Genomic DNA, 18,569 nt, shown 5'->3' on the forward strand with positions numbered 1-18,569 from the left:
TATATGTTTACTGCACCAGGGTGCCAACAATAAATGAGGTAATTAATCAAACTTAACTATTAATAGAATTTAGAAGTGTGTGCTTGTTCCTCAAAGCCAGTGTTTTCAAAATGAGAAACAAAAGCCTCGATGTTTGCTTCTCTGACTTCACTGAAATAGAATATATGAGGTACTTACTGTTATTACCATATTAACAGTCTCAACATGCTGATAAAATAATAAGGCTGTTGGGAAGTTATGTACAGATGTGTACACAAAAAAAAATATGATACAAGCTTGTTTTTATGTGGTACAATATGTTTCAAGTAGGAAAACACCAGGTAAAGATTTTCTAACACTAAACATTAAAACATCTGTGTGTGTGTGTCTAATTTTGCAATATGTCTGGCAGAATACACAGGTTTATTTATGGACCCACAAAGGACATCAATATATTCATCATCAAACCTGTACTTTGATAGTAAACAGAAGGGAAGAGGTAAATGATGATGGGATCTTTTTTTAAAAAAAAAAAAATAATATCACTATTACTTTTTGTATTATTCTGTTGTTGCAGCATTAAAAGTGGGGAAACAGGTGCTAGGCATCATAGTAAATGTTATAATGTTTTAAACCCATTGTCAGTATAATAAACTTTTATTCAGCGCTAATCGCTATTTACATCCTGAAGGGCAGTTTCACATCTTCACATTCTGACTTGTCATAATAAGAAAAGAGACGTATGAGCACAGATGTGTGAACGGATGTGTGAATGGTATAAAAAATGTTTTCTCCTCAGTTGTAGTGCAGTGGAAATAATGAGTACATGTACTTTTCACCAGATTGATACTTTTCGCCTACTTGTGAAAACCTTGCTCTCTATTGGGCATGTGCTGGAATTTCTAGTCATATGTTTACAGAAAACAAGATTTTTGCTTGTGTTAAAAATTACAACCAACATGTGACCAAGGATCATGTTTATTTTTAAAAAGTCAGAGTAATATGTAATGTAATGTGGTCAACAGAAAGTTTCACTCCCAATGCTGGCACTGGAAGATCATAATATAGAGCATCCCTGTTAATTCAGTGAATAAGCTGAAACACTTCATTAACAGTGAATGACAGCTACGGCTCCAGCAGTGCAGCTGTTTGATGGAAAGCATCTGAAGGTCAGCAGCACTGTTATATTGGACAGAATCCTGTAGGCAGATGATATCAAGTCCTTCTTTCTTTCTCTCTCTGTCTTCTTCATAACCTCACAGTACACAGCAGAATTGTACATATATTGCAGAGTTTCTCACAATAAGCATGTACAATCGATCCCATGAGTTTCTACCCCCCCCCCCCCCCCCCCCAAAAAAAAAGGTAAAGCAGCACCATCTGCAGGCTTTGATTAGGTGTAAAGAACTAAGGATTGTACCTGATGGTTGAACGTGAACTGGTGGAAAGACTGGAGGCTTTTAATAATGACTGAAAGAGACCACAGGCCTTAACTTATACAGGTTTTTGAAGGCTGATAACTGTGTTTCCCCAACATTTGTTTCATGGCAAGTTAAAAAAACAAAAAAAAAACTCTGAGACGGGTTATTTATGCATATGAAAATTAGCATAGCATGCTAAACTAAAATGGTGAACATGATCGGAAACCACATGATAAACATTAAACCTGCTAAACATCAATATGCTTGCGTTACTATGGTGAGCATGTTAGCTGATGAGAGCACTGAGCTCAAAGTGTCGTAAACGCTGCCTCACAGAGCTGCTGGCGTGGCTGCAGACTCTTTAGTCCTGTTAACTGAAATACAGGTCGACAGATGAGGCTGGTATGACACAAGTAATTTGGCTGAGAACTCACCACATCATCATTTGTATTTAAAGTCAGATGAGCCCTTTGTCCAAAGCCCACTGGGCTTACATAATCAGGATTAAAATAGTGCAGTATAAAAGCTGAATGATGCAGCTCAGTATCACAGATGAGGTTATAACTGCAGACCTGTTGTAAGCAATTGTACAATCACAGAAAGTGCTGATTTTCTTATTAGGATTTCAATTAGAAATAGAAAGGCCCAGTAAATGATAGACTCTGTTTACATCCTTGCAGCAGGTCTAAGTGATTTAATGGATTTAACCCAAAGTCTGCATGAATCTGTTTGAACTCCAACTACACACTCACACTCACTACCTGTAATGAGATCCAATATAACAACTCTGCCACAGATTTTACTGTTAGTTATTTACTGTTTGTTGATAGTGTGAAAAAGGTGATAATTCCACTTCATGTTTATTAATGCTGTTGTAGGTGGTAGTGTTGTACCAGACTGCATAATGTTAAAAGGTGTTTCATTGTCCTAGTGTACCTAATACAGTGGATAGTGGGTGCATGTTTCAGTTTACTGTGCTTTTTATTGCTTTTTTTCTCAGGAAACAAGAAATCAACATGAAATGAACATTTCAAAGGAGGTCTTATTTATTTTATCCTGACAATATGACAGGATATCAAATATAAGAAGCTAAATAAAACACAAGTGCATTCATTGTCTATATAATGTCTATATATATAATGTATATTATAATCTAATATTCCCTCAGCCTTGTTACAAAATTTAGTTTTAAGTTATCCTTTTCAGCAGAGATGCAATAGAGAAAAAGTACAGTCTGCATTTGCTTTGACTTTGTAGATTATACACAATGCATGACTTCTTGTACATTTTGTTTTTTCCACTCTTGAGAGGATACAAGAGCCCCATCTGGTGGATGCCCCTTTCAGGCCCCTAGGAAACAGTCTGCTCACTGCAAATCATCAAGCATGTTTGTGATAAACAGTTTCATGCTGGGTGAAAGACACGACAGACTCTCCTCTCTTCATTTTTGCATCCACCACATGTTTCTACTTAGAAAGTGAGCCTATTATACAGTATAGTAAAAAAGTTGAAACAAGCCATGTGATACTATGATATGAATTTAAATCTTCAGGAAACTTTCCCTTTAAAAATGTGATATTAATACATCAGCTCCTCTATATTGATTAAAGAATAAACTTTGGAATAACAGTATAAAAACCTGTCTGGTATCATCAGCTTGTCACTGCTTACACTCAGGCTCATACTATCATCTTAGTTCTGGCTCCTCAGAGACTCAAGCGGCACATGGCTTCTCCTCACTGAGGTCACTGAATGAGGCTCGCACGCGCTGACCTCAGATTCAGGACATCGACGCACAACCAGGGGCTCTTAACTTAGAACAACACTGACCTCAAGTGGTTGTTCAACAACATCTCATTAAATCGACTGGAGTCCTGCTTCAAAACTCCGACATATTGTTTTCATGATATTATGCTGTGATGGAAGTGATTATCATGCACTTACAACACGCTCATACTGCTCTTATGATGCCATATAGTGCCACAGTAGGATACACATGGTAATGATGTTTCACCTGGAAACCACAAATCCAAACACAACTCTTGGGAATTGATAAAAGCTTCAAAACCTGATTTTTGCAGGTACAGAGTATTTTGGACCCTGTAGAACAAAGGACACACTGATACAGAAGGACACACCTTAACTTTGTTCACTGTGGCTTTACTTCCTCTCACAGATGCAACCCTGTCTTCTATAAGTTATGTATACATACACAACTAATTTGGTTTGAATATTGTATTTTGGGGAAAGTGCCACATGCCACTGCAGACATTCTGAGTCACTTTGGTTATGAACAGGCAAAGTTGACTTTTCTGATGCTCACAATGTTCAGTTTTTGGTGACATTGTTGTAAATGTGTTAGTTTGATCTGTGTTTATTACTGAGGTCAAAGTTAACCCTGTGAGCCCGTACGTATCATATATGATACCCACATTTCTGGGACTCATTGCATCACCATCAAGCATAAACTTTGCATTTAACCCTTTTAGATGAACTCTTATGCTCGTATACTGACTCCTGGTGGACCCCCCTCACTTTTCCAAATGTTTTGACATGTGTGATACAAACAAAAAATATAATTAGAATTTATTTTTTTAATTATTTTTTTTTTACATTTTGTCAAAGGGACAAATAAAGAGTTCATATTTGAAAAATTAGAATTTTCTGACCATTCTTTCATAGTTCAGGTCTCACAGGGTTAAAGGTGGTGTTATACATTACATTGACAGGTTTTTCAAGGATTTGTCTTTAGCATTTACATCAATGAGGGGAGCAGAATATTAGACACCTCTCAGTATAACACAGTACAACACCACAACTGTCACCTCAGTGCTGACACATAACTGAACTGATGTCTGTGTGACTGTTTACAAAACTGAACAAAAACAGACTTCATGGTGGAGCAGTTGTGCTGGATTCCATTAGAGAGGATACTGAGTCTTGACTTTTTCAATATTCATGTTAATGACAATTCCTCCATTTATCTCTATGTTCAGAGAGGGGCTGGGGTCTCCAGGACCCTAAATGAAGCATCAATATTAATGTGATGCTGTGCTTCAGTAATGCATATTCCTCACACACTTTTGTAATTAACCAAAGCAGCAAAGCCTAAGTGAAATGCTTTTGACCCCCTGCGGTCTGGAGCCTTGGGCTAGTCAGTAAATCAGGATTTTCTGGGACTGTTATAGAATTGAGTCTCTGTATCTGATCTGAAACTCAAAACTCAAAACTTTCCTGCATCAAATGTACATCTGGAGAAAGACATGAGATCCAGTTTGGGCATTCGAACGATGACAGAAGCAGAATTCCATTCGACGACGTGTCAGTATTTGAAATGAGGTTGTCAAGGTAACACACTCTGAAGCTGATCCACGGTTTGGAGAGACACTTTCAAAACTTTCCCCAGCACAGCAAGAAAAGGTAAGACTCTCTGTTCACTGCAGTATATTTGCACACACTCATAAGCTTTGTCATCATCAGTGTAGTGGCAGCACTGCTCCCTCGCCATGCCTCACGGCTTTGATTGATCATTGTTTTGATCCACCTTGACTTGATGATTTACCAAGCCTCCTCATGTTCATTTATCTATTTAGTGCACTGACGCCCCCTTATTATCATCTCACATTGTGTATCTTATGCTGGATCACACACAATAAGCTTCCATACAACTTACTGTACGTGTACAAACTCCCCATGTTGATCTGTAAAATTCACAATTTTCCAAGGTTCTGTTTTCTGCATTGTCATGTTACTGTTGTAATTCACAGCAGCATCTACACAAAAGCCCAAAACCTTAGCAGAAGAAAATGAAAGAGAGGAAGAGCCCAGGTCCAGAAAGAAAAAAATGGAAAGGTATTTTTAAGAGAAACAGAAGCAGAAGTCCTGTAGGGAGGTCCAGATGGGCAAAACAGAAGAGACTCTCCAGCTCTTCAATCCCCAGTCCTCAGTCACAGACCTCCCCAGTCCAAAACCAGGCTGGTGAACGCCCTGGAACACCATGGGTGAGACAGCAATATTATATCTAATGCATAAAAAATATTATCTATGATTATAGCTGCAAGAGCAAGTCAATTATCAACAATATGTATCAACAGTGTGTATGAGGGCACCCAGTGAATTTGTTTGTATGTTTTATGTGTAGCTGACTTTTAGTTCAGTACTTCTGTGATTTCATTCATAGCTGTTATTTAAAAAGAAGAAATAAATAATTTTACAGATACAATTATAAATTATTACTATTCAATACAGTGGTATTTACTGTTGTTTTGTTATTATCCAACTTTGTTATTGTTCAATTGTAAAATATTTACTAAGACATATATTTAGTACAAAATGCTTATGTTATGTGAGCTAAAAAAAAAAGTATAAAAATAATGTAGAATGTAAAATGAATCCCTGCTGGTATTTTTTATTTGATTTTTAATATTCTCTCAAATTGATATTGGCTTCAAATATCCAGTGTTAGCCAAGGTTTATTTGTGAAACTGTAGAAATAACAGGACTATAGACAAATACATGTGCTGTAGAAATGAAGTGGCACGTTCACTGACCTAACCTCGGTGCTTTTTCTCTCCCCTCTGTGAAACTTAGTGTGTCAGTGAACAGGACATCACCAACTGCCAGTGGTTCCACTATGGAGCTCACATTGGCAATGAGACGCGCAAGATTGAGTTCAAACAAGGTCATGGTAAGGTTGTAACAGCTGAAAAAAACTGCAGCTCTTTGGGAGATGAATTTGTTTGCACCTTGGGATTATATGGGATTATATAGCATGGTTTTACATAGATACATTAATGTTCTTATGTGAATGACATTAATTTGAAAGTGTCTGATTTTCTGTGGCTTCCTACAGGGAAGGAAGATTTCCACCGACAAGTTCGCATCTACGGATGTGCCTTCCTGAACAGCGGGGGAGGCAGTCTGCTGGTCGGCGTGAAAGACAATGGAGTAGTTTGTGGTGTGAAATTCAGCCATAAAATGGAGGACGAGACGCGCCTGCAGGTGGACAGGATCATGAAGCAGTTCGTTCCTCCTCTCCTTCCCAACAACTGCAGCCTGCACTTCCTGCCTGTGGTAAAGCCTCAGGAAGAGGGCCACCAGCTCAAGGTGCTGCGCCTCACCTTTAGACCTCCAACCTTCTCTGAGCCAACCCTCTTTCAGGTTGGCCAGGGCGAAGTGTACGTGAGATGGGATGGGAGTGTGCAGGGGCCTTTGGGTGCCTCAGTCATCCTAGAGTGGGCCAGACAGGTGAGAAAACCCATCACTGTTCCTAATCTTCTTTCATTATAAAGCTGCTCTACATGTTTACGTGTACATAAAATGAATGTGTGTGTGTGTGTGTTCCAGATGTGGACTAACAAATTGCAGCAGCTGGAGCAGGCTATGCACAAAGTACAGTCTATGAACTGGTTCTTAGCTGGTCAGGTCCAGGAGCTACTCCCCTCCATTTGTCCAACCCCGAGCCAGTACTTCCAGACCTGCTTTGAGAACCCAAGGCCAAGATCTCAGGCCAGCTCACAACACCAGATTCCCGGATCTGGCACCAGATTCCCCTCCCCCAGCCAGATGTGAATTCACCTGGCTGCCAAGTTTGGTTGAGATTCATACAATAGCAAAATATAATTTCACCTAAAGTACAGTTACTGTGTGATAATTGTTCTTTTCCTCTTGGTTTCACTCTCATGTCTCATCAGTGCTTCACTTAAATATCAAACGTTTAAAATGAAAGGGACATTAGAGGAGAGTGTGTGTGGATTGCACAGAGTTAGAGAATCCAGTGGGACAGAGACTGGCCCCTGATGTGACATTATAACACAGAGACAGCATGTGTGGACATCTGTGCCTATTCTCCCAAACTCCCACCTACAACCACTGTATACATGTGTCACTTTATGGCATCTTATCCAAAATAAAAATTATTCTGTTGAGCTCTGTTAATAGTTAACCTTATAAATATTCAGTCTGCATCTACTCGTCAGCATGTACAGTATCTGTAGAGTTATTTAAATGAAAAGCTGATTTTCTCTTTATCCGTCAGATGAAGCAGCGGCCCGACCGAGCAGAGCACAATTAACCCTGTTGCCGTCACCACTGACCTGCTGAGGAAGGTCAAAGGTCTTATTGCACCATAATGTTTGGTCTCAACTCTACAAAGGTGATCACACCTTTCTGTTAATGAGCATTATGTTGTACATGCATCATGAAAACAGCACAAAATGGCTTTTATGTGTTTAATGTCTTTATAATTTGCCATTTTTGGACTTTGGATTTACGTTTCTTGGCACCAGTGTTTTGATGTCGCAGACAAAGTTCCCTGTAGGAACAATAAAGTTTATTTTGTATTATCTGAATTAATTATTCAGCAGCCAATCAGAAATAAAATGATGGTATAAAACACTTAAAACAGATGGGCAGATTTCCCTCACAAAGGACAAGTTTTACTGTAATATGTAAAAGAAAAAAGTGAAGGTTTACGTTGGGTGCAATTACACAGAGATTAGAGATTTTCTTCATTCATATATTCAATATTACACAACAGAGGATCAAACAAGGCTCTACACCCAAAGTGGACTTGCTTGTGAAAAATATTTTTATGTAAATATTTAACTATCAACATTTTAATGTATTCCTCAAGCGTTTAATGCCCCTATAAAATCACAGCAGTAAACAAGAGTTCAAATGTGTTTACAAGTCGATGGCACCAATAAATCATGCAGAGGTCTGTGTGTGTGCACAGCCACTGTGAGCAGCTCTGATAATACAGCCTGATTCACCAGCAAAGCAAACAGTGACAAATATGTGATAAAGACAAACGGCACAGTCAAAAGTACAGAGTTTATTATAATGGTTTAATACAATGGTTGCCTCATTACAAAGTTATCAAAGGGAGGAATGGAGGGTCTGGAAAACAACATTACTACTTACAAATAAAAAGAAGAAACAGAGAAATTGGTGATAAAAAGTATAACAAATTTTAGAGGACACTCCTTAGACGTTAACAGCTTTTCATTTCCTCATTTCTCTTCAATCTACAGCAGGCCTTGTCTCTTCAGATCCTCGTAGGTCTTCTTGTTGACCACGTTTCCACTCGAGTCCTCATACTCTTCCTGAAAAAACACACAAGTCATGGAATGAGCATGTACACTGTCACGGCGAAGCATTATTTCCCTCTAAGTTGTGCTGATTCCATCAGTGTGGACTCACCTCTGTGTCTGGCTGCCACCGCTCTGAAGCCTTCTGGGACTTCAGCTTGGCCCACACTGGAACGAGAGACAAACACAAATTGCTTATTAAAAACAAACTTTTTCATTAAAAAAAAAAAAAACATCTTCAGAGTCCAGATGTTTGTGATTCGGAGGACTCACAAGAGACGGCGTCCTCGATCTGAGTGACGTTGGCGAAGTGAGCGGTGTTGGGGATTCCAAGGCAGCGCATACCATGAGCGTGTCTCCATTCCTGCAGAACACCACACAAAACACACCTCAGCTCTTCAGACTTCAACATCACATGTCACATGCTCTGTACTATGTCTTCTGTTTCTTTTCGCTGTTCTATAAACCTGAAGCTTATTACACTGTAAACTGTGATAAAACAAAACCATACTGCAAAGTGTCTCTGGAAGGCTTTGGGTCCTCTGTAGGTGTAGTTTCCACAGATCTCACAGTTGTAGTTGATGTTCAGTCCGTGGAGTTTATAGAGCCAGTATGGAATCGGCTGGAGGGAATAAAACAGCAGTGAGAACACAGCATACACACAAAAAAAATCAACAGACAGATAAAGAAAGTTTTTAAAGACATCTGACACTGCACTGAAGAGGTGCTATAAGATTGCTGAAATCTAACTCAGCACAGACTGAGAATTCCTGAGTCAAGTTCCAAAAAAACAAAAAAAAACCCACTGGATCCTTTGCTTCCCATTAAACAAATCAACCAGCATCTATTTGTTGGAGCCTCCCTGTATGATGAATTCACATGTCTTTCAAACTTCTTGCTCCAGTTTGTAAAACAGGCTTTTTGTTATAAATGTGGAGCCTTTGAGCTCCACAGCAGAGATAAGCCTAAACACTGTGACACCATCAGAGCTTACTCTGTCTTCACACAGCTCCCCCTGAGTTATAGTGCACATTATACAACTGTTTTCACAGGCTGTGTAGTCCCGACTTGTGTGTGTGTAAAATCTGTGAAGTCTACTCTAACAGCTAATAAACCTCATTCCTTTAAACTTTATTCAGGACATGCTGTCATATTTGGTTCAGTCGTATCAAATCCTGACCCTGTTCTACCAAGAGACGCCCACTGAGACAGCTCATGCATCTTTAAAGCCATTCTGAATGTTGGACTTGTGTTACTTTGTACAGGATAACTGGTAAACTTGTGCACGAATGCAGCCTCACCTTGCCGTCCCAGCCCAGCGGCAGGTTCTTGGGGTTGTAGATGATTTCGTTGTCTTCGTCTTCGCTCTCGCTCTCGCTCAGCTGCTCTTCCTCCTCCTCCTCGCGCTCCTCTCCGGTCCTGGCCTGCTTCCTCTGGACGTTCTCGTGAGTCAGCTGCCTCTGCTCCTTTAGCCGCAGACAACGACAAGACAACGTCGGTCATAACCGAGCCCATGATGACCACAAATAAGCAAAGAAATACTGTCCCTAAAAAAAGGTGGGCTCTAAGCTTTCATAGGAATCCAACAGCAGATTTAACCTGCAGACAGATTCACTCACCCCGAGGATCTCCACATATTCGTATACTTGAGCCTCCAGGAAGCCAATTTCCTTGTTACGCTCTGTGTCTCTGCAGGAGTGATGGATGGAAATTGTTCTGAGTTACACGACAAAAGCTATCATGAGTCAATGTCGGCACCACACTGAGTTTTTACACCCACTTACTTTTTAGGGCCTTTGGCTTTGGGATTCTTGGCAAACAGAGAAGGGTCCAGTGATTCCAGGGATTTGCCTTTAGTGCTGAAGAGTCTCTGAGCTCTCTCCTCCAGTGTCCTGTACAACACAAACACACACACACACACACACACATATTGAGCTGGACTGCATTATGGAGCACTGTGTCATATAATGACATCATATGGACAGGAGAAGCAGTCATGGTTCAGTAGCTGAGATGTGCTGACGTGCATCATTGGCCTCCAGGTACAGTGCTCTGAAAAGCCATTTGCTCGTGTCCCATAGAAAAAGAATAGCAGCAAACTTTGCTCCATTTCCCAGAGTCAAAGCTGCTGTCACTGTTCAAATCAAGCTAAAGTTAACTCACTTTGTTCAGACAAAGATGGAGACAAACATTTACATGTAAAGGTAGCTTGTCAGTTTCCTCCACAGTGCATCACGTTATGATCCTTTTTTTTAAAAATAAGCTTCTCTCTATAACCTTTTAAAAACTTTAACACTGTGTGTGTGTGTTGTTTCTCCATTTCTCACTACTGCAGATGTGCTCGTTGCAGTCGTCCTTGTTGTTGTGTGATAACACCTCTGCTCACAAACTGACATCACTGCAGCCAACCTGCATTTAGACTGGCCCACTGAGCTGAGCCCAAATTTAGATTTAGGAACTCGTCTCCAAAACAGGCAGAGAACAGTGAAAACAAAAGCAGAACCTGTGACGACGGCTACACGCTGCTTTAGTTTTCTTTAAGCTCCTACAGAGAAAAATGGCTGAAAGAAAGCTAAAGGACACTCAGGTGTGCAAGATTTACAGCATAACTGCTTTAGTGTTATTTCTACATGCAAACAATGAGCTCACCCTCCACACTTGAGTCCCAAAGCCATGAGAGCAGACTTCAATCTGTCCAGACCCAAGGAGGCCAACTCCTGAATGAAAGAAAAAAAAAAACATCAGCAAAGGCATGATCAGTCTTACATTAATATTCAATGATAAATCTTCAAGTATGAGCACTTCGGTTTTTTACCTCCCAGGAAGAAAAGGCAGAAAGGTCGAGGTGAGCTCCAGCGTGTGTCAAAGCGCTACTTGTCTCTTTCTACAGTCCAAAGAACCCGATTAAGAAAAACAAAACAAAACAAAACAAAACAAAACAAAACATCAGGTCAGAGGAGATGAATAATTACAACCTGAACCATGGTCACATATGAAGACCCCGTCAGTAGAACTTACAGGCCAGCCTGGAAAGGTCCCATTCTCCCACTTTTTCTCAAAGTCTGACAACACTTTGCCATACAGCTCGTTCTGGTCCAACAGAGGTTTGACTCTGTCTGTGTAGTCCTGCAGGTATTCCAGCAGCATCTCCAAATACCTGCTCAGAAAGACCCCACATCACATGTTAGTCTTACAGAACAGTTCTCAGGATCAGGAATGAAGAGATTGCTTCACTTACATCTGTCCTGCAGTAATGGAAATAAATCAAGCTGTGCAAGTTAATGTACACAATTAGACACATGGACTAGACATTAGACACAACTACAGACAGAACTGGACAGAAGGCGAAAGCAAAGCAGCCTGCAAGTGCAACACACCTGTGGAAACGTCAGCGACAGAGACAAACTCTCTGAACAATGTTTGATTTCCACTGTAGAAAGAACAGCACAGGTGTGTTCAGCTGCTGTGGATGGGTTGATTTTTAGAAATTTAGTTCAAGAGGAACTTTTTAAAATCTCCAATTATTTATTTGCTTTATGCTTTAATTTCAGAAACACTGAGACACTGAATTATGTCAATATAAAATAACAGGTAATGAAATGGAGCCACTGAGGTGTCAGAGGACAGTTCTGATGGGAATAAGCGTGATGCACCTACTTTTTGTATTCAGCATTTTTCCTGTCCTTGGGGATGTCAAACAGCTGGTCGAACGAAGACAGGTAGGTGATATACTCAAGTTTCTGTGGAAAGAGAGACAGCAGGAATATTAGTTTAAAAAAAAAAGGGTAAAAGGCTTAGCTTAGAAGTAAAGGATGAATTATGCATACTTAAAACAGTCATCACCTCAGCTCCCTTCAAGTTGATGTACTTCAGGTAGCAGTCGTGGAGATCGAGGTAACGGCCGTATCCTTCCTCATCCGTGAACTCCACCAGGTCTGTGGAAGACACACAGATTTCACTCCATCAGACTGTCGTTAGCACGGGTAGCAGAAAGTGTTACTTGTCACTTTTCATATACTGATTTTTTACAGTGAAGCCTTTGAATTACACTCTGTGAGTTTCCTCACCCGATCTTATTATTAACCAAATTTCAGAAGAAGGATCAGTTACACCCCTCTGATCTTCTGATCTGGATCTGTGCATGATGTATCTGACTGGCTACACTGTTCACCCCCCTCTCATTTCATTTGAACTCTCTCACGGCTGGACTGGACCATCTTGGTTTTTTCGTTTTTTTTTTTAGCAGAGTCAGCTGATAAACACCAATTTATTTTTGCAACTTATTTATTTATTTTTGTGTCAGTGGATTCAGGCTTACTCTGAGCCTCCTCGCTGGGGTTATCTCTGGCCTTCATCAGCTCTTCAAACTCTGCAGACATGGGAATGGAAATCTGCAACAAATCCGAACAGTAATATTATGTTAATACTCAGTTTCAAAAAGTTTAAACAGTGTAATTTGATCATTTACAGAGGTTAACTACCTCATTTGGATGCTTCCTGTGAAACTCCTTTATCTGTTTCAGTCTGTTGTAGAACTCTGCAAACTCATTTGGTCCTGAGATGGCGGCAAGTTCATCCCTCCTCATTCTGTTAAAAAGAAAATGAATTTCTTGATCAATATAACAGGTAAAGTAACTTTTCTTAATGTAGTAAGCCACAATAAACACCAAACATACAATTCCTGTGCACAAGTTGATAAAAGAAAAAAAAAAAAAGAAGATGAAGTTGACAAAAACATTTTTTAAACATCTGGATATGAGATATGTCAAGTAAAGCCACTTAAACTTGAGCAGGTTAACTTCGAAAAGGCTTACCCATCTTTGTCCTCATAAGAGTCTCTGAGATTTGCGCTGACTTCCATATACCTCTGTCAAAAGATGAAAAGACCGTCAGTCTGTCTTTGTTTCATGTGTCATACAAATAACTAACTGAAACTACACCTGTATTCTTCTGTTACATGACATAACAGTGTCACCAGATTCTTTTCTCACCAAGGTCTCTTATCCCTCCAACATATATCAGTACATTGGTGTAATATTTACTTGCAAAGTTTAACTTAAAAAGCATGTCTGAGTTGTCAGAATGCACTGTTAAACGCAGTCCACAAAGGAGGGATTTGCTATTTCCCAATCCAGTAGACCCTAGACGTACATATAACGCTTTAAAGAAAGGCTGCACTCAGATACACAGGTATTTAACTGATAACTGAGTTGGAGTGGAAATTCTTTGTGACACTCTTCTCGTAGCTACGATGTTTATCTCTAGAAATGTTGCTTCATGAATTATATTAATAAACTAACATGTTAACTGTAATCCATGAAAACATTAACCTCTCCAACATATAGCCAATACTAGCTTTAGCCAGCCGGTGTTTATAACAAATAAACACTCTTACTTACATCTAACATTGCTCTTGTTCGATGGTCAGAGTTAATCTGTTCCCGCAGCTGTGAGGAAGAGAAACAACATGCATCTGAAAACACTAGTTAAGTTGCAGACGTTTCTCATGTTTTGGGAGTATTTGGTTATTTGGCTAAAATGCTAATGCTACCATAAAGCGGTCAGATTACCGTAGACTTCTTGTGTAACATTTCTTTCGTTTTAGCATCCATTAGCCTCTCCTTCTCTTCGTGATAGCGACGCTGTTGCTCTAAAATAGTCTCCATTGTTTCAAAATATGGCTAACGTTTACTTTGGAAAAGATAGGGCGCCTTACTAGCTATCATAAAATGAAAGAAAGTGGCCCCCGCCGTATGGGCTGCGTTAGATTTCAATGGCGCATGTTGAAGCGCTAACGTCCGTCACTGTGCTCGGCGTAGAGAAACGTAGACCACATGAAATGGTTCCGCAGTGGTGACTTAATCGATACAGACGGATGCAGACCATGGACAAATAAAGACAACAGTATTTATAAAACGTCAATTAATTTGTTTGCGATAGTAAGTATGCTACAGACAATTAAGTAATGTCACAATTTAAATTGGCTTAATTCAGTTATTGATATATAGTCACGTACTATTTAAAGTCCTATCTGGTGTATTTACTTTTCAATACAATTTTAACAATATTAACTACCCCCAGTGTTTTACATAGACTGAAAAATGAGTCAACATCTGGCCCTTGCCTCTCTACAGCTGTAGGTCACCAAAATAAAATAAAAAGTATAAGCTCCTTTGCTGTTAGGGCTCTGTGCATCTGAGCTCCTGGACTGTAAATCATTAACATGTAGGAAATTAGCTCTGAAATCTTAATGCTCAATTTTTTTAACAAGATGAATTGGCAGCCTACATGATATTCCTCTCTTTTCCACTTCCTTTGTAGTCTACTCTATCATCAAAGCCTGCCATAATGCTTCAGACGGCACACACTTTGCGCGCACTCGCGTGGGAGCGCGCACGGAGGCGGTCTGATTGGTCAAGTTTCAGCAAAAAGGAAGAAACCGGAAAAGAGAAGTCTCTGCCTGAAAATAAGATATTCAGACGTTTGATTGAAAAAACGTCAGCAACAGGGTGTGTGAAAATGTGCAGGTTTGTGGCCAAAAAAGTTTGTTGCAGTTGAGTCCAAAATGTAGGCTTTAGTTCTTTTCTCGACAAGAGCAAAATCTGAGCACAAACTGACAAAAAATGCAGGAGAGCAATGTAAACTGTAGATGTCAGAATAGTAGATAGTCACTTAACAGGTGTTGCTCCATTTAGCTGACAAATGGCAAATGTTGTGCTATTTGGTGAACTGGATCGCCATACAACAAACAGAATCAAGATAAGACAAGACTTATGATCATGATACAGCAGCAACAAAATGATTAGAATAAATTAAGAAAATTGCATTCAAAAGCTATACATATTATGTACATTACATTAAGAGGGCATAGATAATAGATAGATGGGTTTCCTATGTAAAACAGAGAAACTTGTGAGAAAAATAATACTGCATATTGAATTCCTACTGCTGTCCTCTTAAATGCACTGACTTTATTTGCATTGTTTCGGGGCCCTTTCAGGCTTTTATTTTGCCATCTAAAACCGGAAACGACGCTTGTAATTACGTCTACCCTGACAGCCGCGTTTGGCACATTCTCCAGCAGTCAGTCAAAGCAACGGACGGAAAGCAGCGGACAGCCAGTGTAACGGATTACGGAATAAACAGTGGACATTATAACACATTTCTCCTGCCGCTGTGTGTCCAGCCTGCTTAGAGAGGTGAGTCGTCCGTATCCTTCTCTAAAAACCCAAGTCGACCAACAGAATAAAGGTTTATTACGTTATCTTCTAGAGGGAGGGGGCGGTGGTGGTGGTGGTGGTGGTTGGGGAAGAGAGGGGGGCATCCATTCTGTCTTTTGTGCTGGAGCAGATTATGCAGTGGTCAGTGAGAGCTCCGATAGTGGGTAGGCTAGATATCGGATAAGTGTGCTTTTCTGCTTTATCTTGTTCTTCCTATACAGATGTCTCATAGCGAGGCTGTCTTGCTGTTAACTCTTCATAGATAGCGAGTAAGCCATGGGACCGGGGCGATAAGTGCTCGGGGGGGTGCTTCTCAACATTAGCCCGATGCGAGCGAGCCCTTTCTGTTTGACACCGAACAGAAAAAAAAACGTCCCGCCGAACTCCGTGTAAAATATCAGCAATTTTAAAACCTACTTCACAGCAACGGCGTAAAAGACATTTAAAAATCATTAGCACCAGCCGTTAAATTCGGTAAACACCCATTGCACCAAACTGCTCTGAAGTCCAATAAAATTTAAACTTCCGTTAAGAGCTCGCCAGGTAGTCCCACAGTCTTCCTCACTGAAATACGCGAGTCGAAATTAAATTTCGAATTTTTAATTTAATTTTTCACTTCTGGTTGGTTTTACTACAAAATACATTAATTCGGTAGTAGTTTAAACTATATATATATATATATATATATATATATATATATATATATATATATATATATATATATATATATAATAGGAGGTGTTTGCCGAAAAGCAAGACAGTATGTGGCTTCCTGCTCAGTGTCTGAAGGGAATCTGTTCGTCTCCTCTCTCAAGTGCAGGGATCGTATGGGGACTGTGGCTTTTCTCTGGGATGGCATTTTGTGTAAGGCCTGCTCAGAAACACACAATCTGCAGTGCTTTACCGAGCCTGGTAGTTATGGTTGAGGTGTTTTGACAGTTTCACACCTAAAGGGTATATATATAAAAAAAAAAACCCACATCTGCCCAATTTCTGGTGGCAAGAACTCAAGGTGAGAAACTGCTCTGTGTGCTACTTTTACTTTCAGTGTGTTTGTCCTCACCTGACAACTGGAAACAACATTTTACACTTAATAATAATAATAATAATAGCTTACCCTGAGAAGGTTCCTTTCCCCATAGCCTGAAGATGTGATAACCTTTGAAATGATGCCCCTGTGTGTTATCCTAACCCATATAATCCCCCATATCATCTCACCACCAAACGCAGCTAACTGCATCAGATAAGGTTTGTGGAGTGGCTGTTTGTCAAATGTCAAAAGCCGACTCAGCTTGCCAAAGCCGCTGTCATGTTTGCTGAACAGTCTGTCCTTACTTCTGCCCAATTTGATATTCATGTCAGCACAACAGCATGCAGTAAAAATGCCCTCACGCGTGTTCATCTGTTTCATACATTTTTCAAACCAGACCTGGGAATGTAAATAGAGGCCTTCACCTTGAGGTACACACACACACACACACAAACTTGTACTTCTGTCTTTGTGAGGAAGCTCATTGACATAATGAATTCCCCAGGCCCTTAACCTTAACCAACACAACTAAATGACTAACCCAACCCTTACCCGAACCATAACCTAAACCTGACTCTAACCTGAACCCTAAAACCAGGTGTTAACAGCCATTTGAAGCTGTGTCAGAAAGTGAGGACAGGCTAAAATGTCTTCACTTTCCCAAAATGTCCTCACTCCGTAAGGTCTGTAACTCAGACTGGTCCTCTGAAAGATAGAAGTAGACACACACACACACACAGTGATGAGGGAATTGGATTTAGTAAACATGACCTTGTAGGTGTTTTTTGTTTTATTATTGAGACTCAAGGCTTATGACCAGCCGACACTCAGCTGGATGCTCGGGTGATTCAGAGGATAAATGGTAGAAGGGTTATTTAGTCATTCACTTAAGGTCATTTACTCTTTAGAAAATGAATAACATCAATGTAGTTACAATTAATGACTGTTTTCATCATTGGTTAATACAGATTATTTTCCATACACGTATGATTGATTTATCATTTGGTGTTTAAAATGTCTGCAAATTGTGAAAAATGCTCGTCACGAGTTCCCAGAGCCCACAGTGATGTTTTTAAATGTCCCATTCTGTCCAACCAGCAGTCCAAAGCTCAAAGATATTCAGTTCACTGCCTTAGAAGAGCAAGAAAAAAAACAGAAAAGCTCCCCTTTTCACAAGCTGGAACCAGTGAATATTTTCTAATTTTGCTATAACAATTACTGAAAAGATTCATATAGTCATCCGTTCATTTTCTGTTGCTGGAATAGCGATAACAAATTTCTGCAGCTCTGAACCTCATGTTAGCAAATCTCCCTTTTTCTTTCAGATCACACAAAGACGAGAGCAGACTGATAATCATGGAAATACTGTCTTATCTCTTGTGAAAACTTGTGCTAGTTTTGAATAGCACACAGTCTACACAACTTTCACCACACACTGAAAAAAAAAAAAGCATGCATGATTTCCAGATCGTTAAAAGTGTGATTTTCCAAGAATTCTTTGTAAGGGCTCCATAGAATTGTACAGCTCTCATCTTGTCATGTGATTTTTAGGCTCTGGGACATTGCAGTTAGCATATATCAGTTTTTTCTTATGTTTATAAAGCAGAGTAGAGAGATGACAGGAAATGAGAGGAGAGGGTGAGAGATGGTAAAAGACATGCAACAAAGTCCTTGGCTGGAGTAATAAACAACAGATTATTAATGGATGCTGAAATTAATTATTAGTTGCAGCAGTTTTTTAAAATCATGTCAGGTCATTAACATCACCCTTCTGTAATACAGTGGGTTTGAATGAAAGCATCTATATTCTGTAAGAAACAGCAAAAAA

General features: G+C 39.7%; 2 protein-coding genes across 2 annotated transcripts in view; one reads left to right on the forward strand and one right to left on the reverse strand.

The window, feature by feature from the left end:
* Positions 1–8,227: 8,227 nt before the first annotated feature.
* Positions 8,228–14,286, reverse strand: sf3a3 (splicing factor 3a, subunit 3). Its single transcript, XM_041054207.1, has 17 exons — positions 14,062–14,286; positions 13,891–13,938; positions 13,306–13,358; positions 12,973–13,078; positions 12,810–12,882; positions 12,335–12,426; positions 12,149–12,231; positions 11,510–11,648; positions 11,307–11,375; positions 11,141–11,208; positions 10,276–10,383; positions 10,111–10,180; positions 9,793–9,957; positions 9,003–9,113; positions 8,765–8,855; positions 8,604–8,659; positions 8,228–8,506 (listed from the first exon to the last, which is right to left on the reverse strand). Exons 1-17 carry the CDS (start codon positions 14,155–14,157, stop codon positions 8,429–8,431), a joined length of 1,506 nt encoding a protein of 501 aa, XP_040910141.1. The 5' UTR covers positions 14,158–14,286; the 3' UTR covers positions 8,228–8,428.
* Positions 14,287–15,551: 1,265 nt separating this feature from the next.
* Positions 15,552–18,569, forward strand: part of LOC121192208 (ubiquitin-conjugating enzyme E2 E2-like) — a 56,337-nt gene continuing 53,319 nt past the window's right edge. The window contains exon 1 of the mRNA XM_041053790.1: positions 15,552–15,690. The gene's annotated coding sequence lies outside the window, so the exon portion shown is untranslated. The remainder of the gene's footprint in view (positions 15,691–18,569) is intronic.

This window comes from Toxotes jaculatrix, chromosome 13, assembly GCF_017976425.1.
Source record: "Toxotes jaculatrix isolate fToxJac2 chromosome 13, fToxJac2.pri, whole genome shotgun sequence".
NCBI classification, from domain to species: domain Eukaryota; kingdom Metazoa; phylum Chordata; class Actinopteri; family Toxotidae; genus Toxotes; species Toxotes jaculatrix.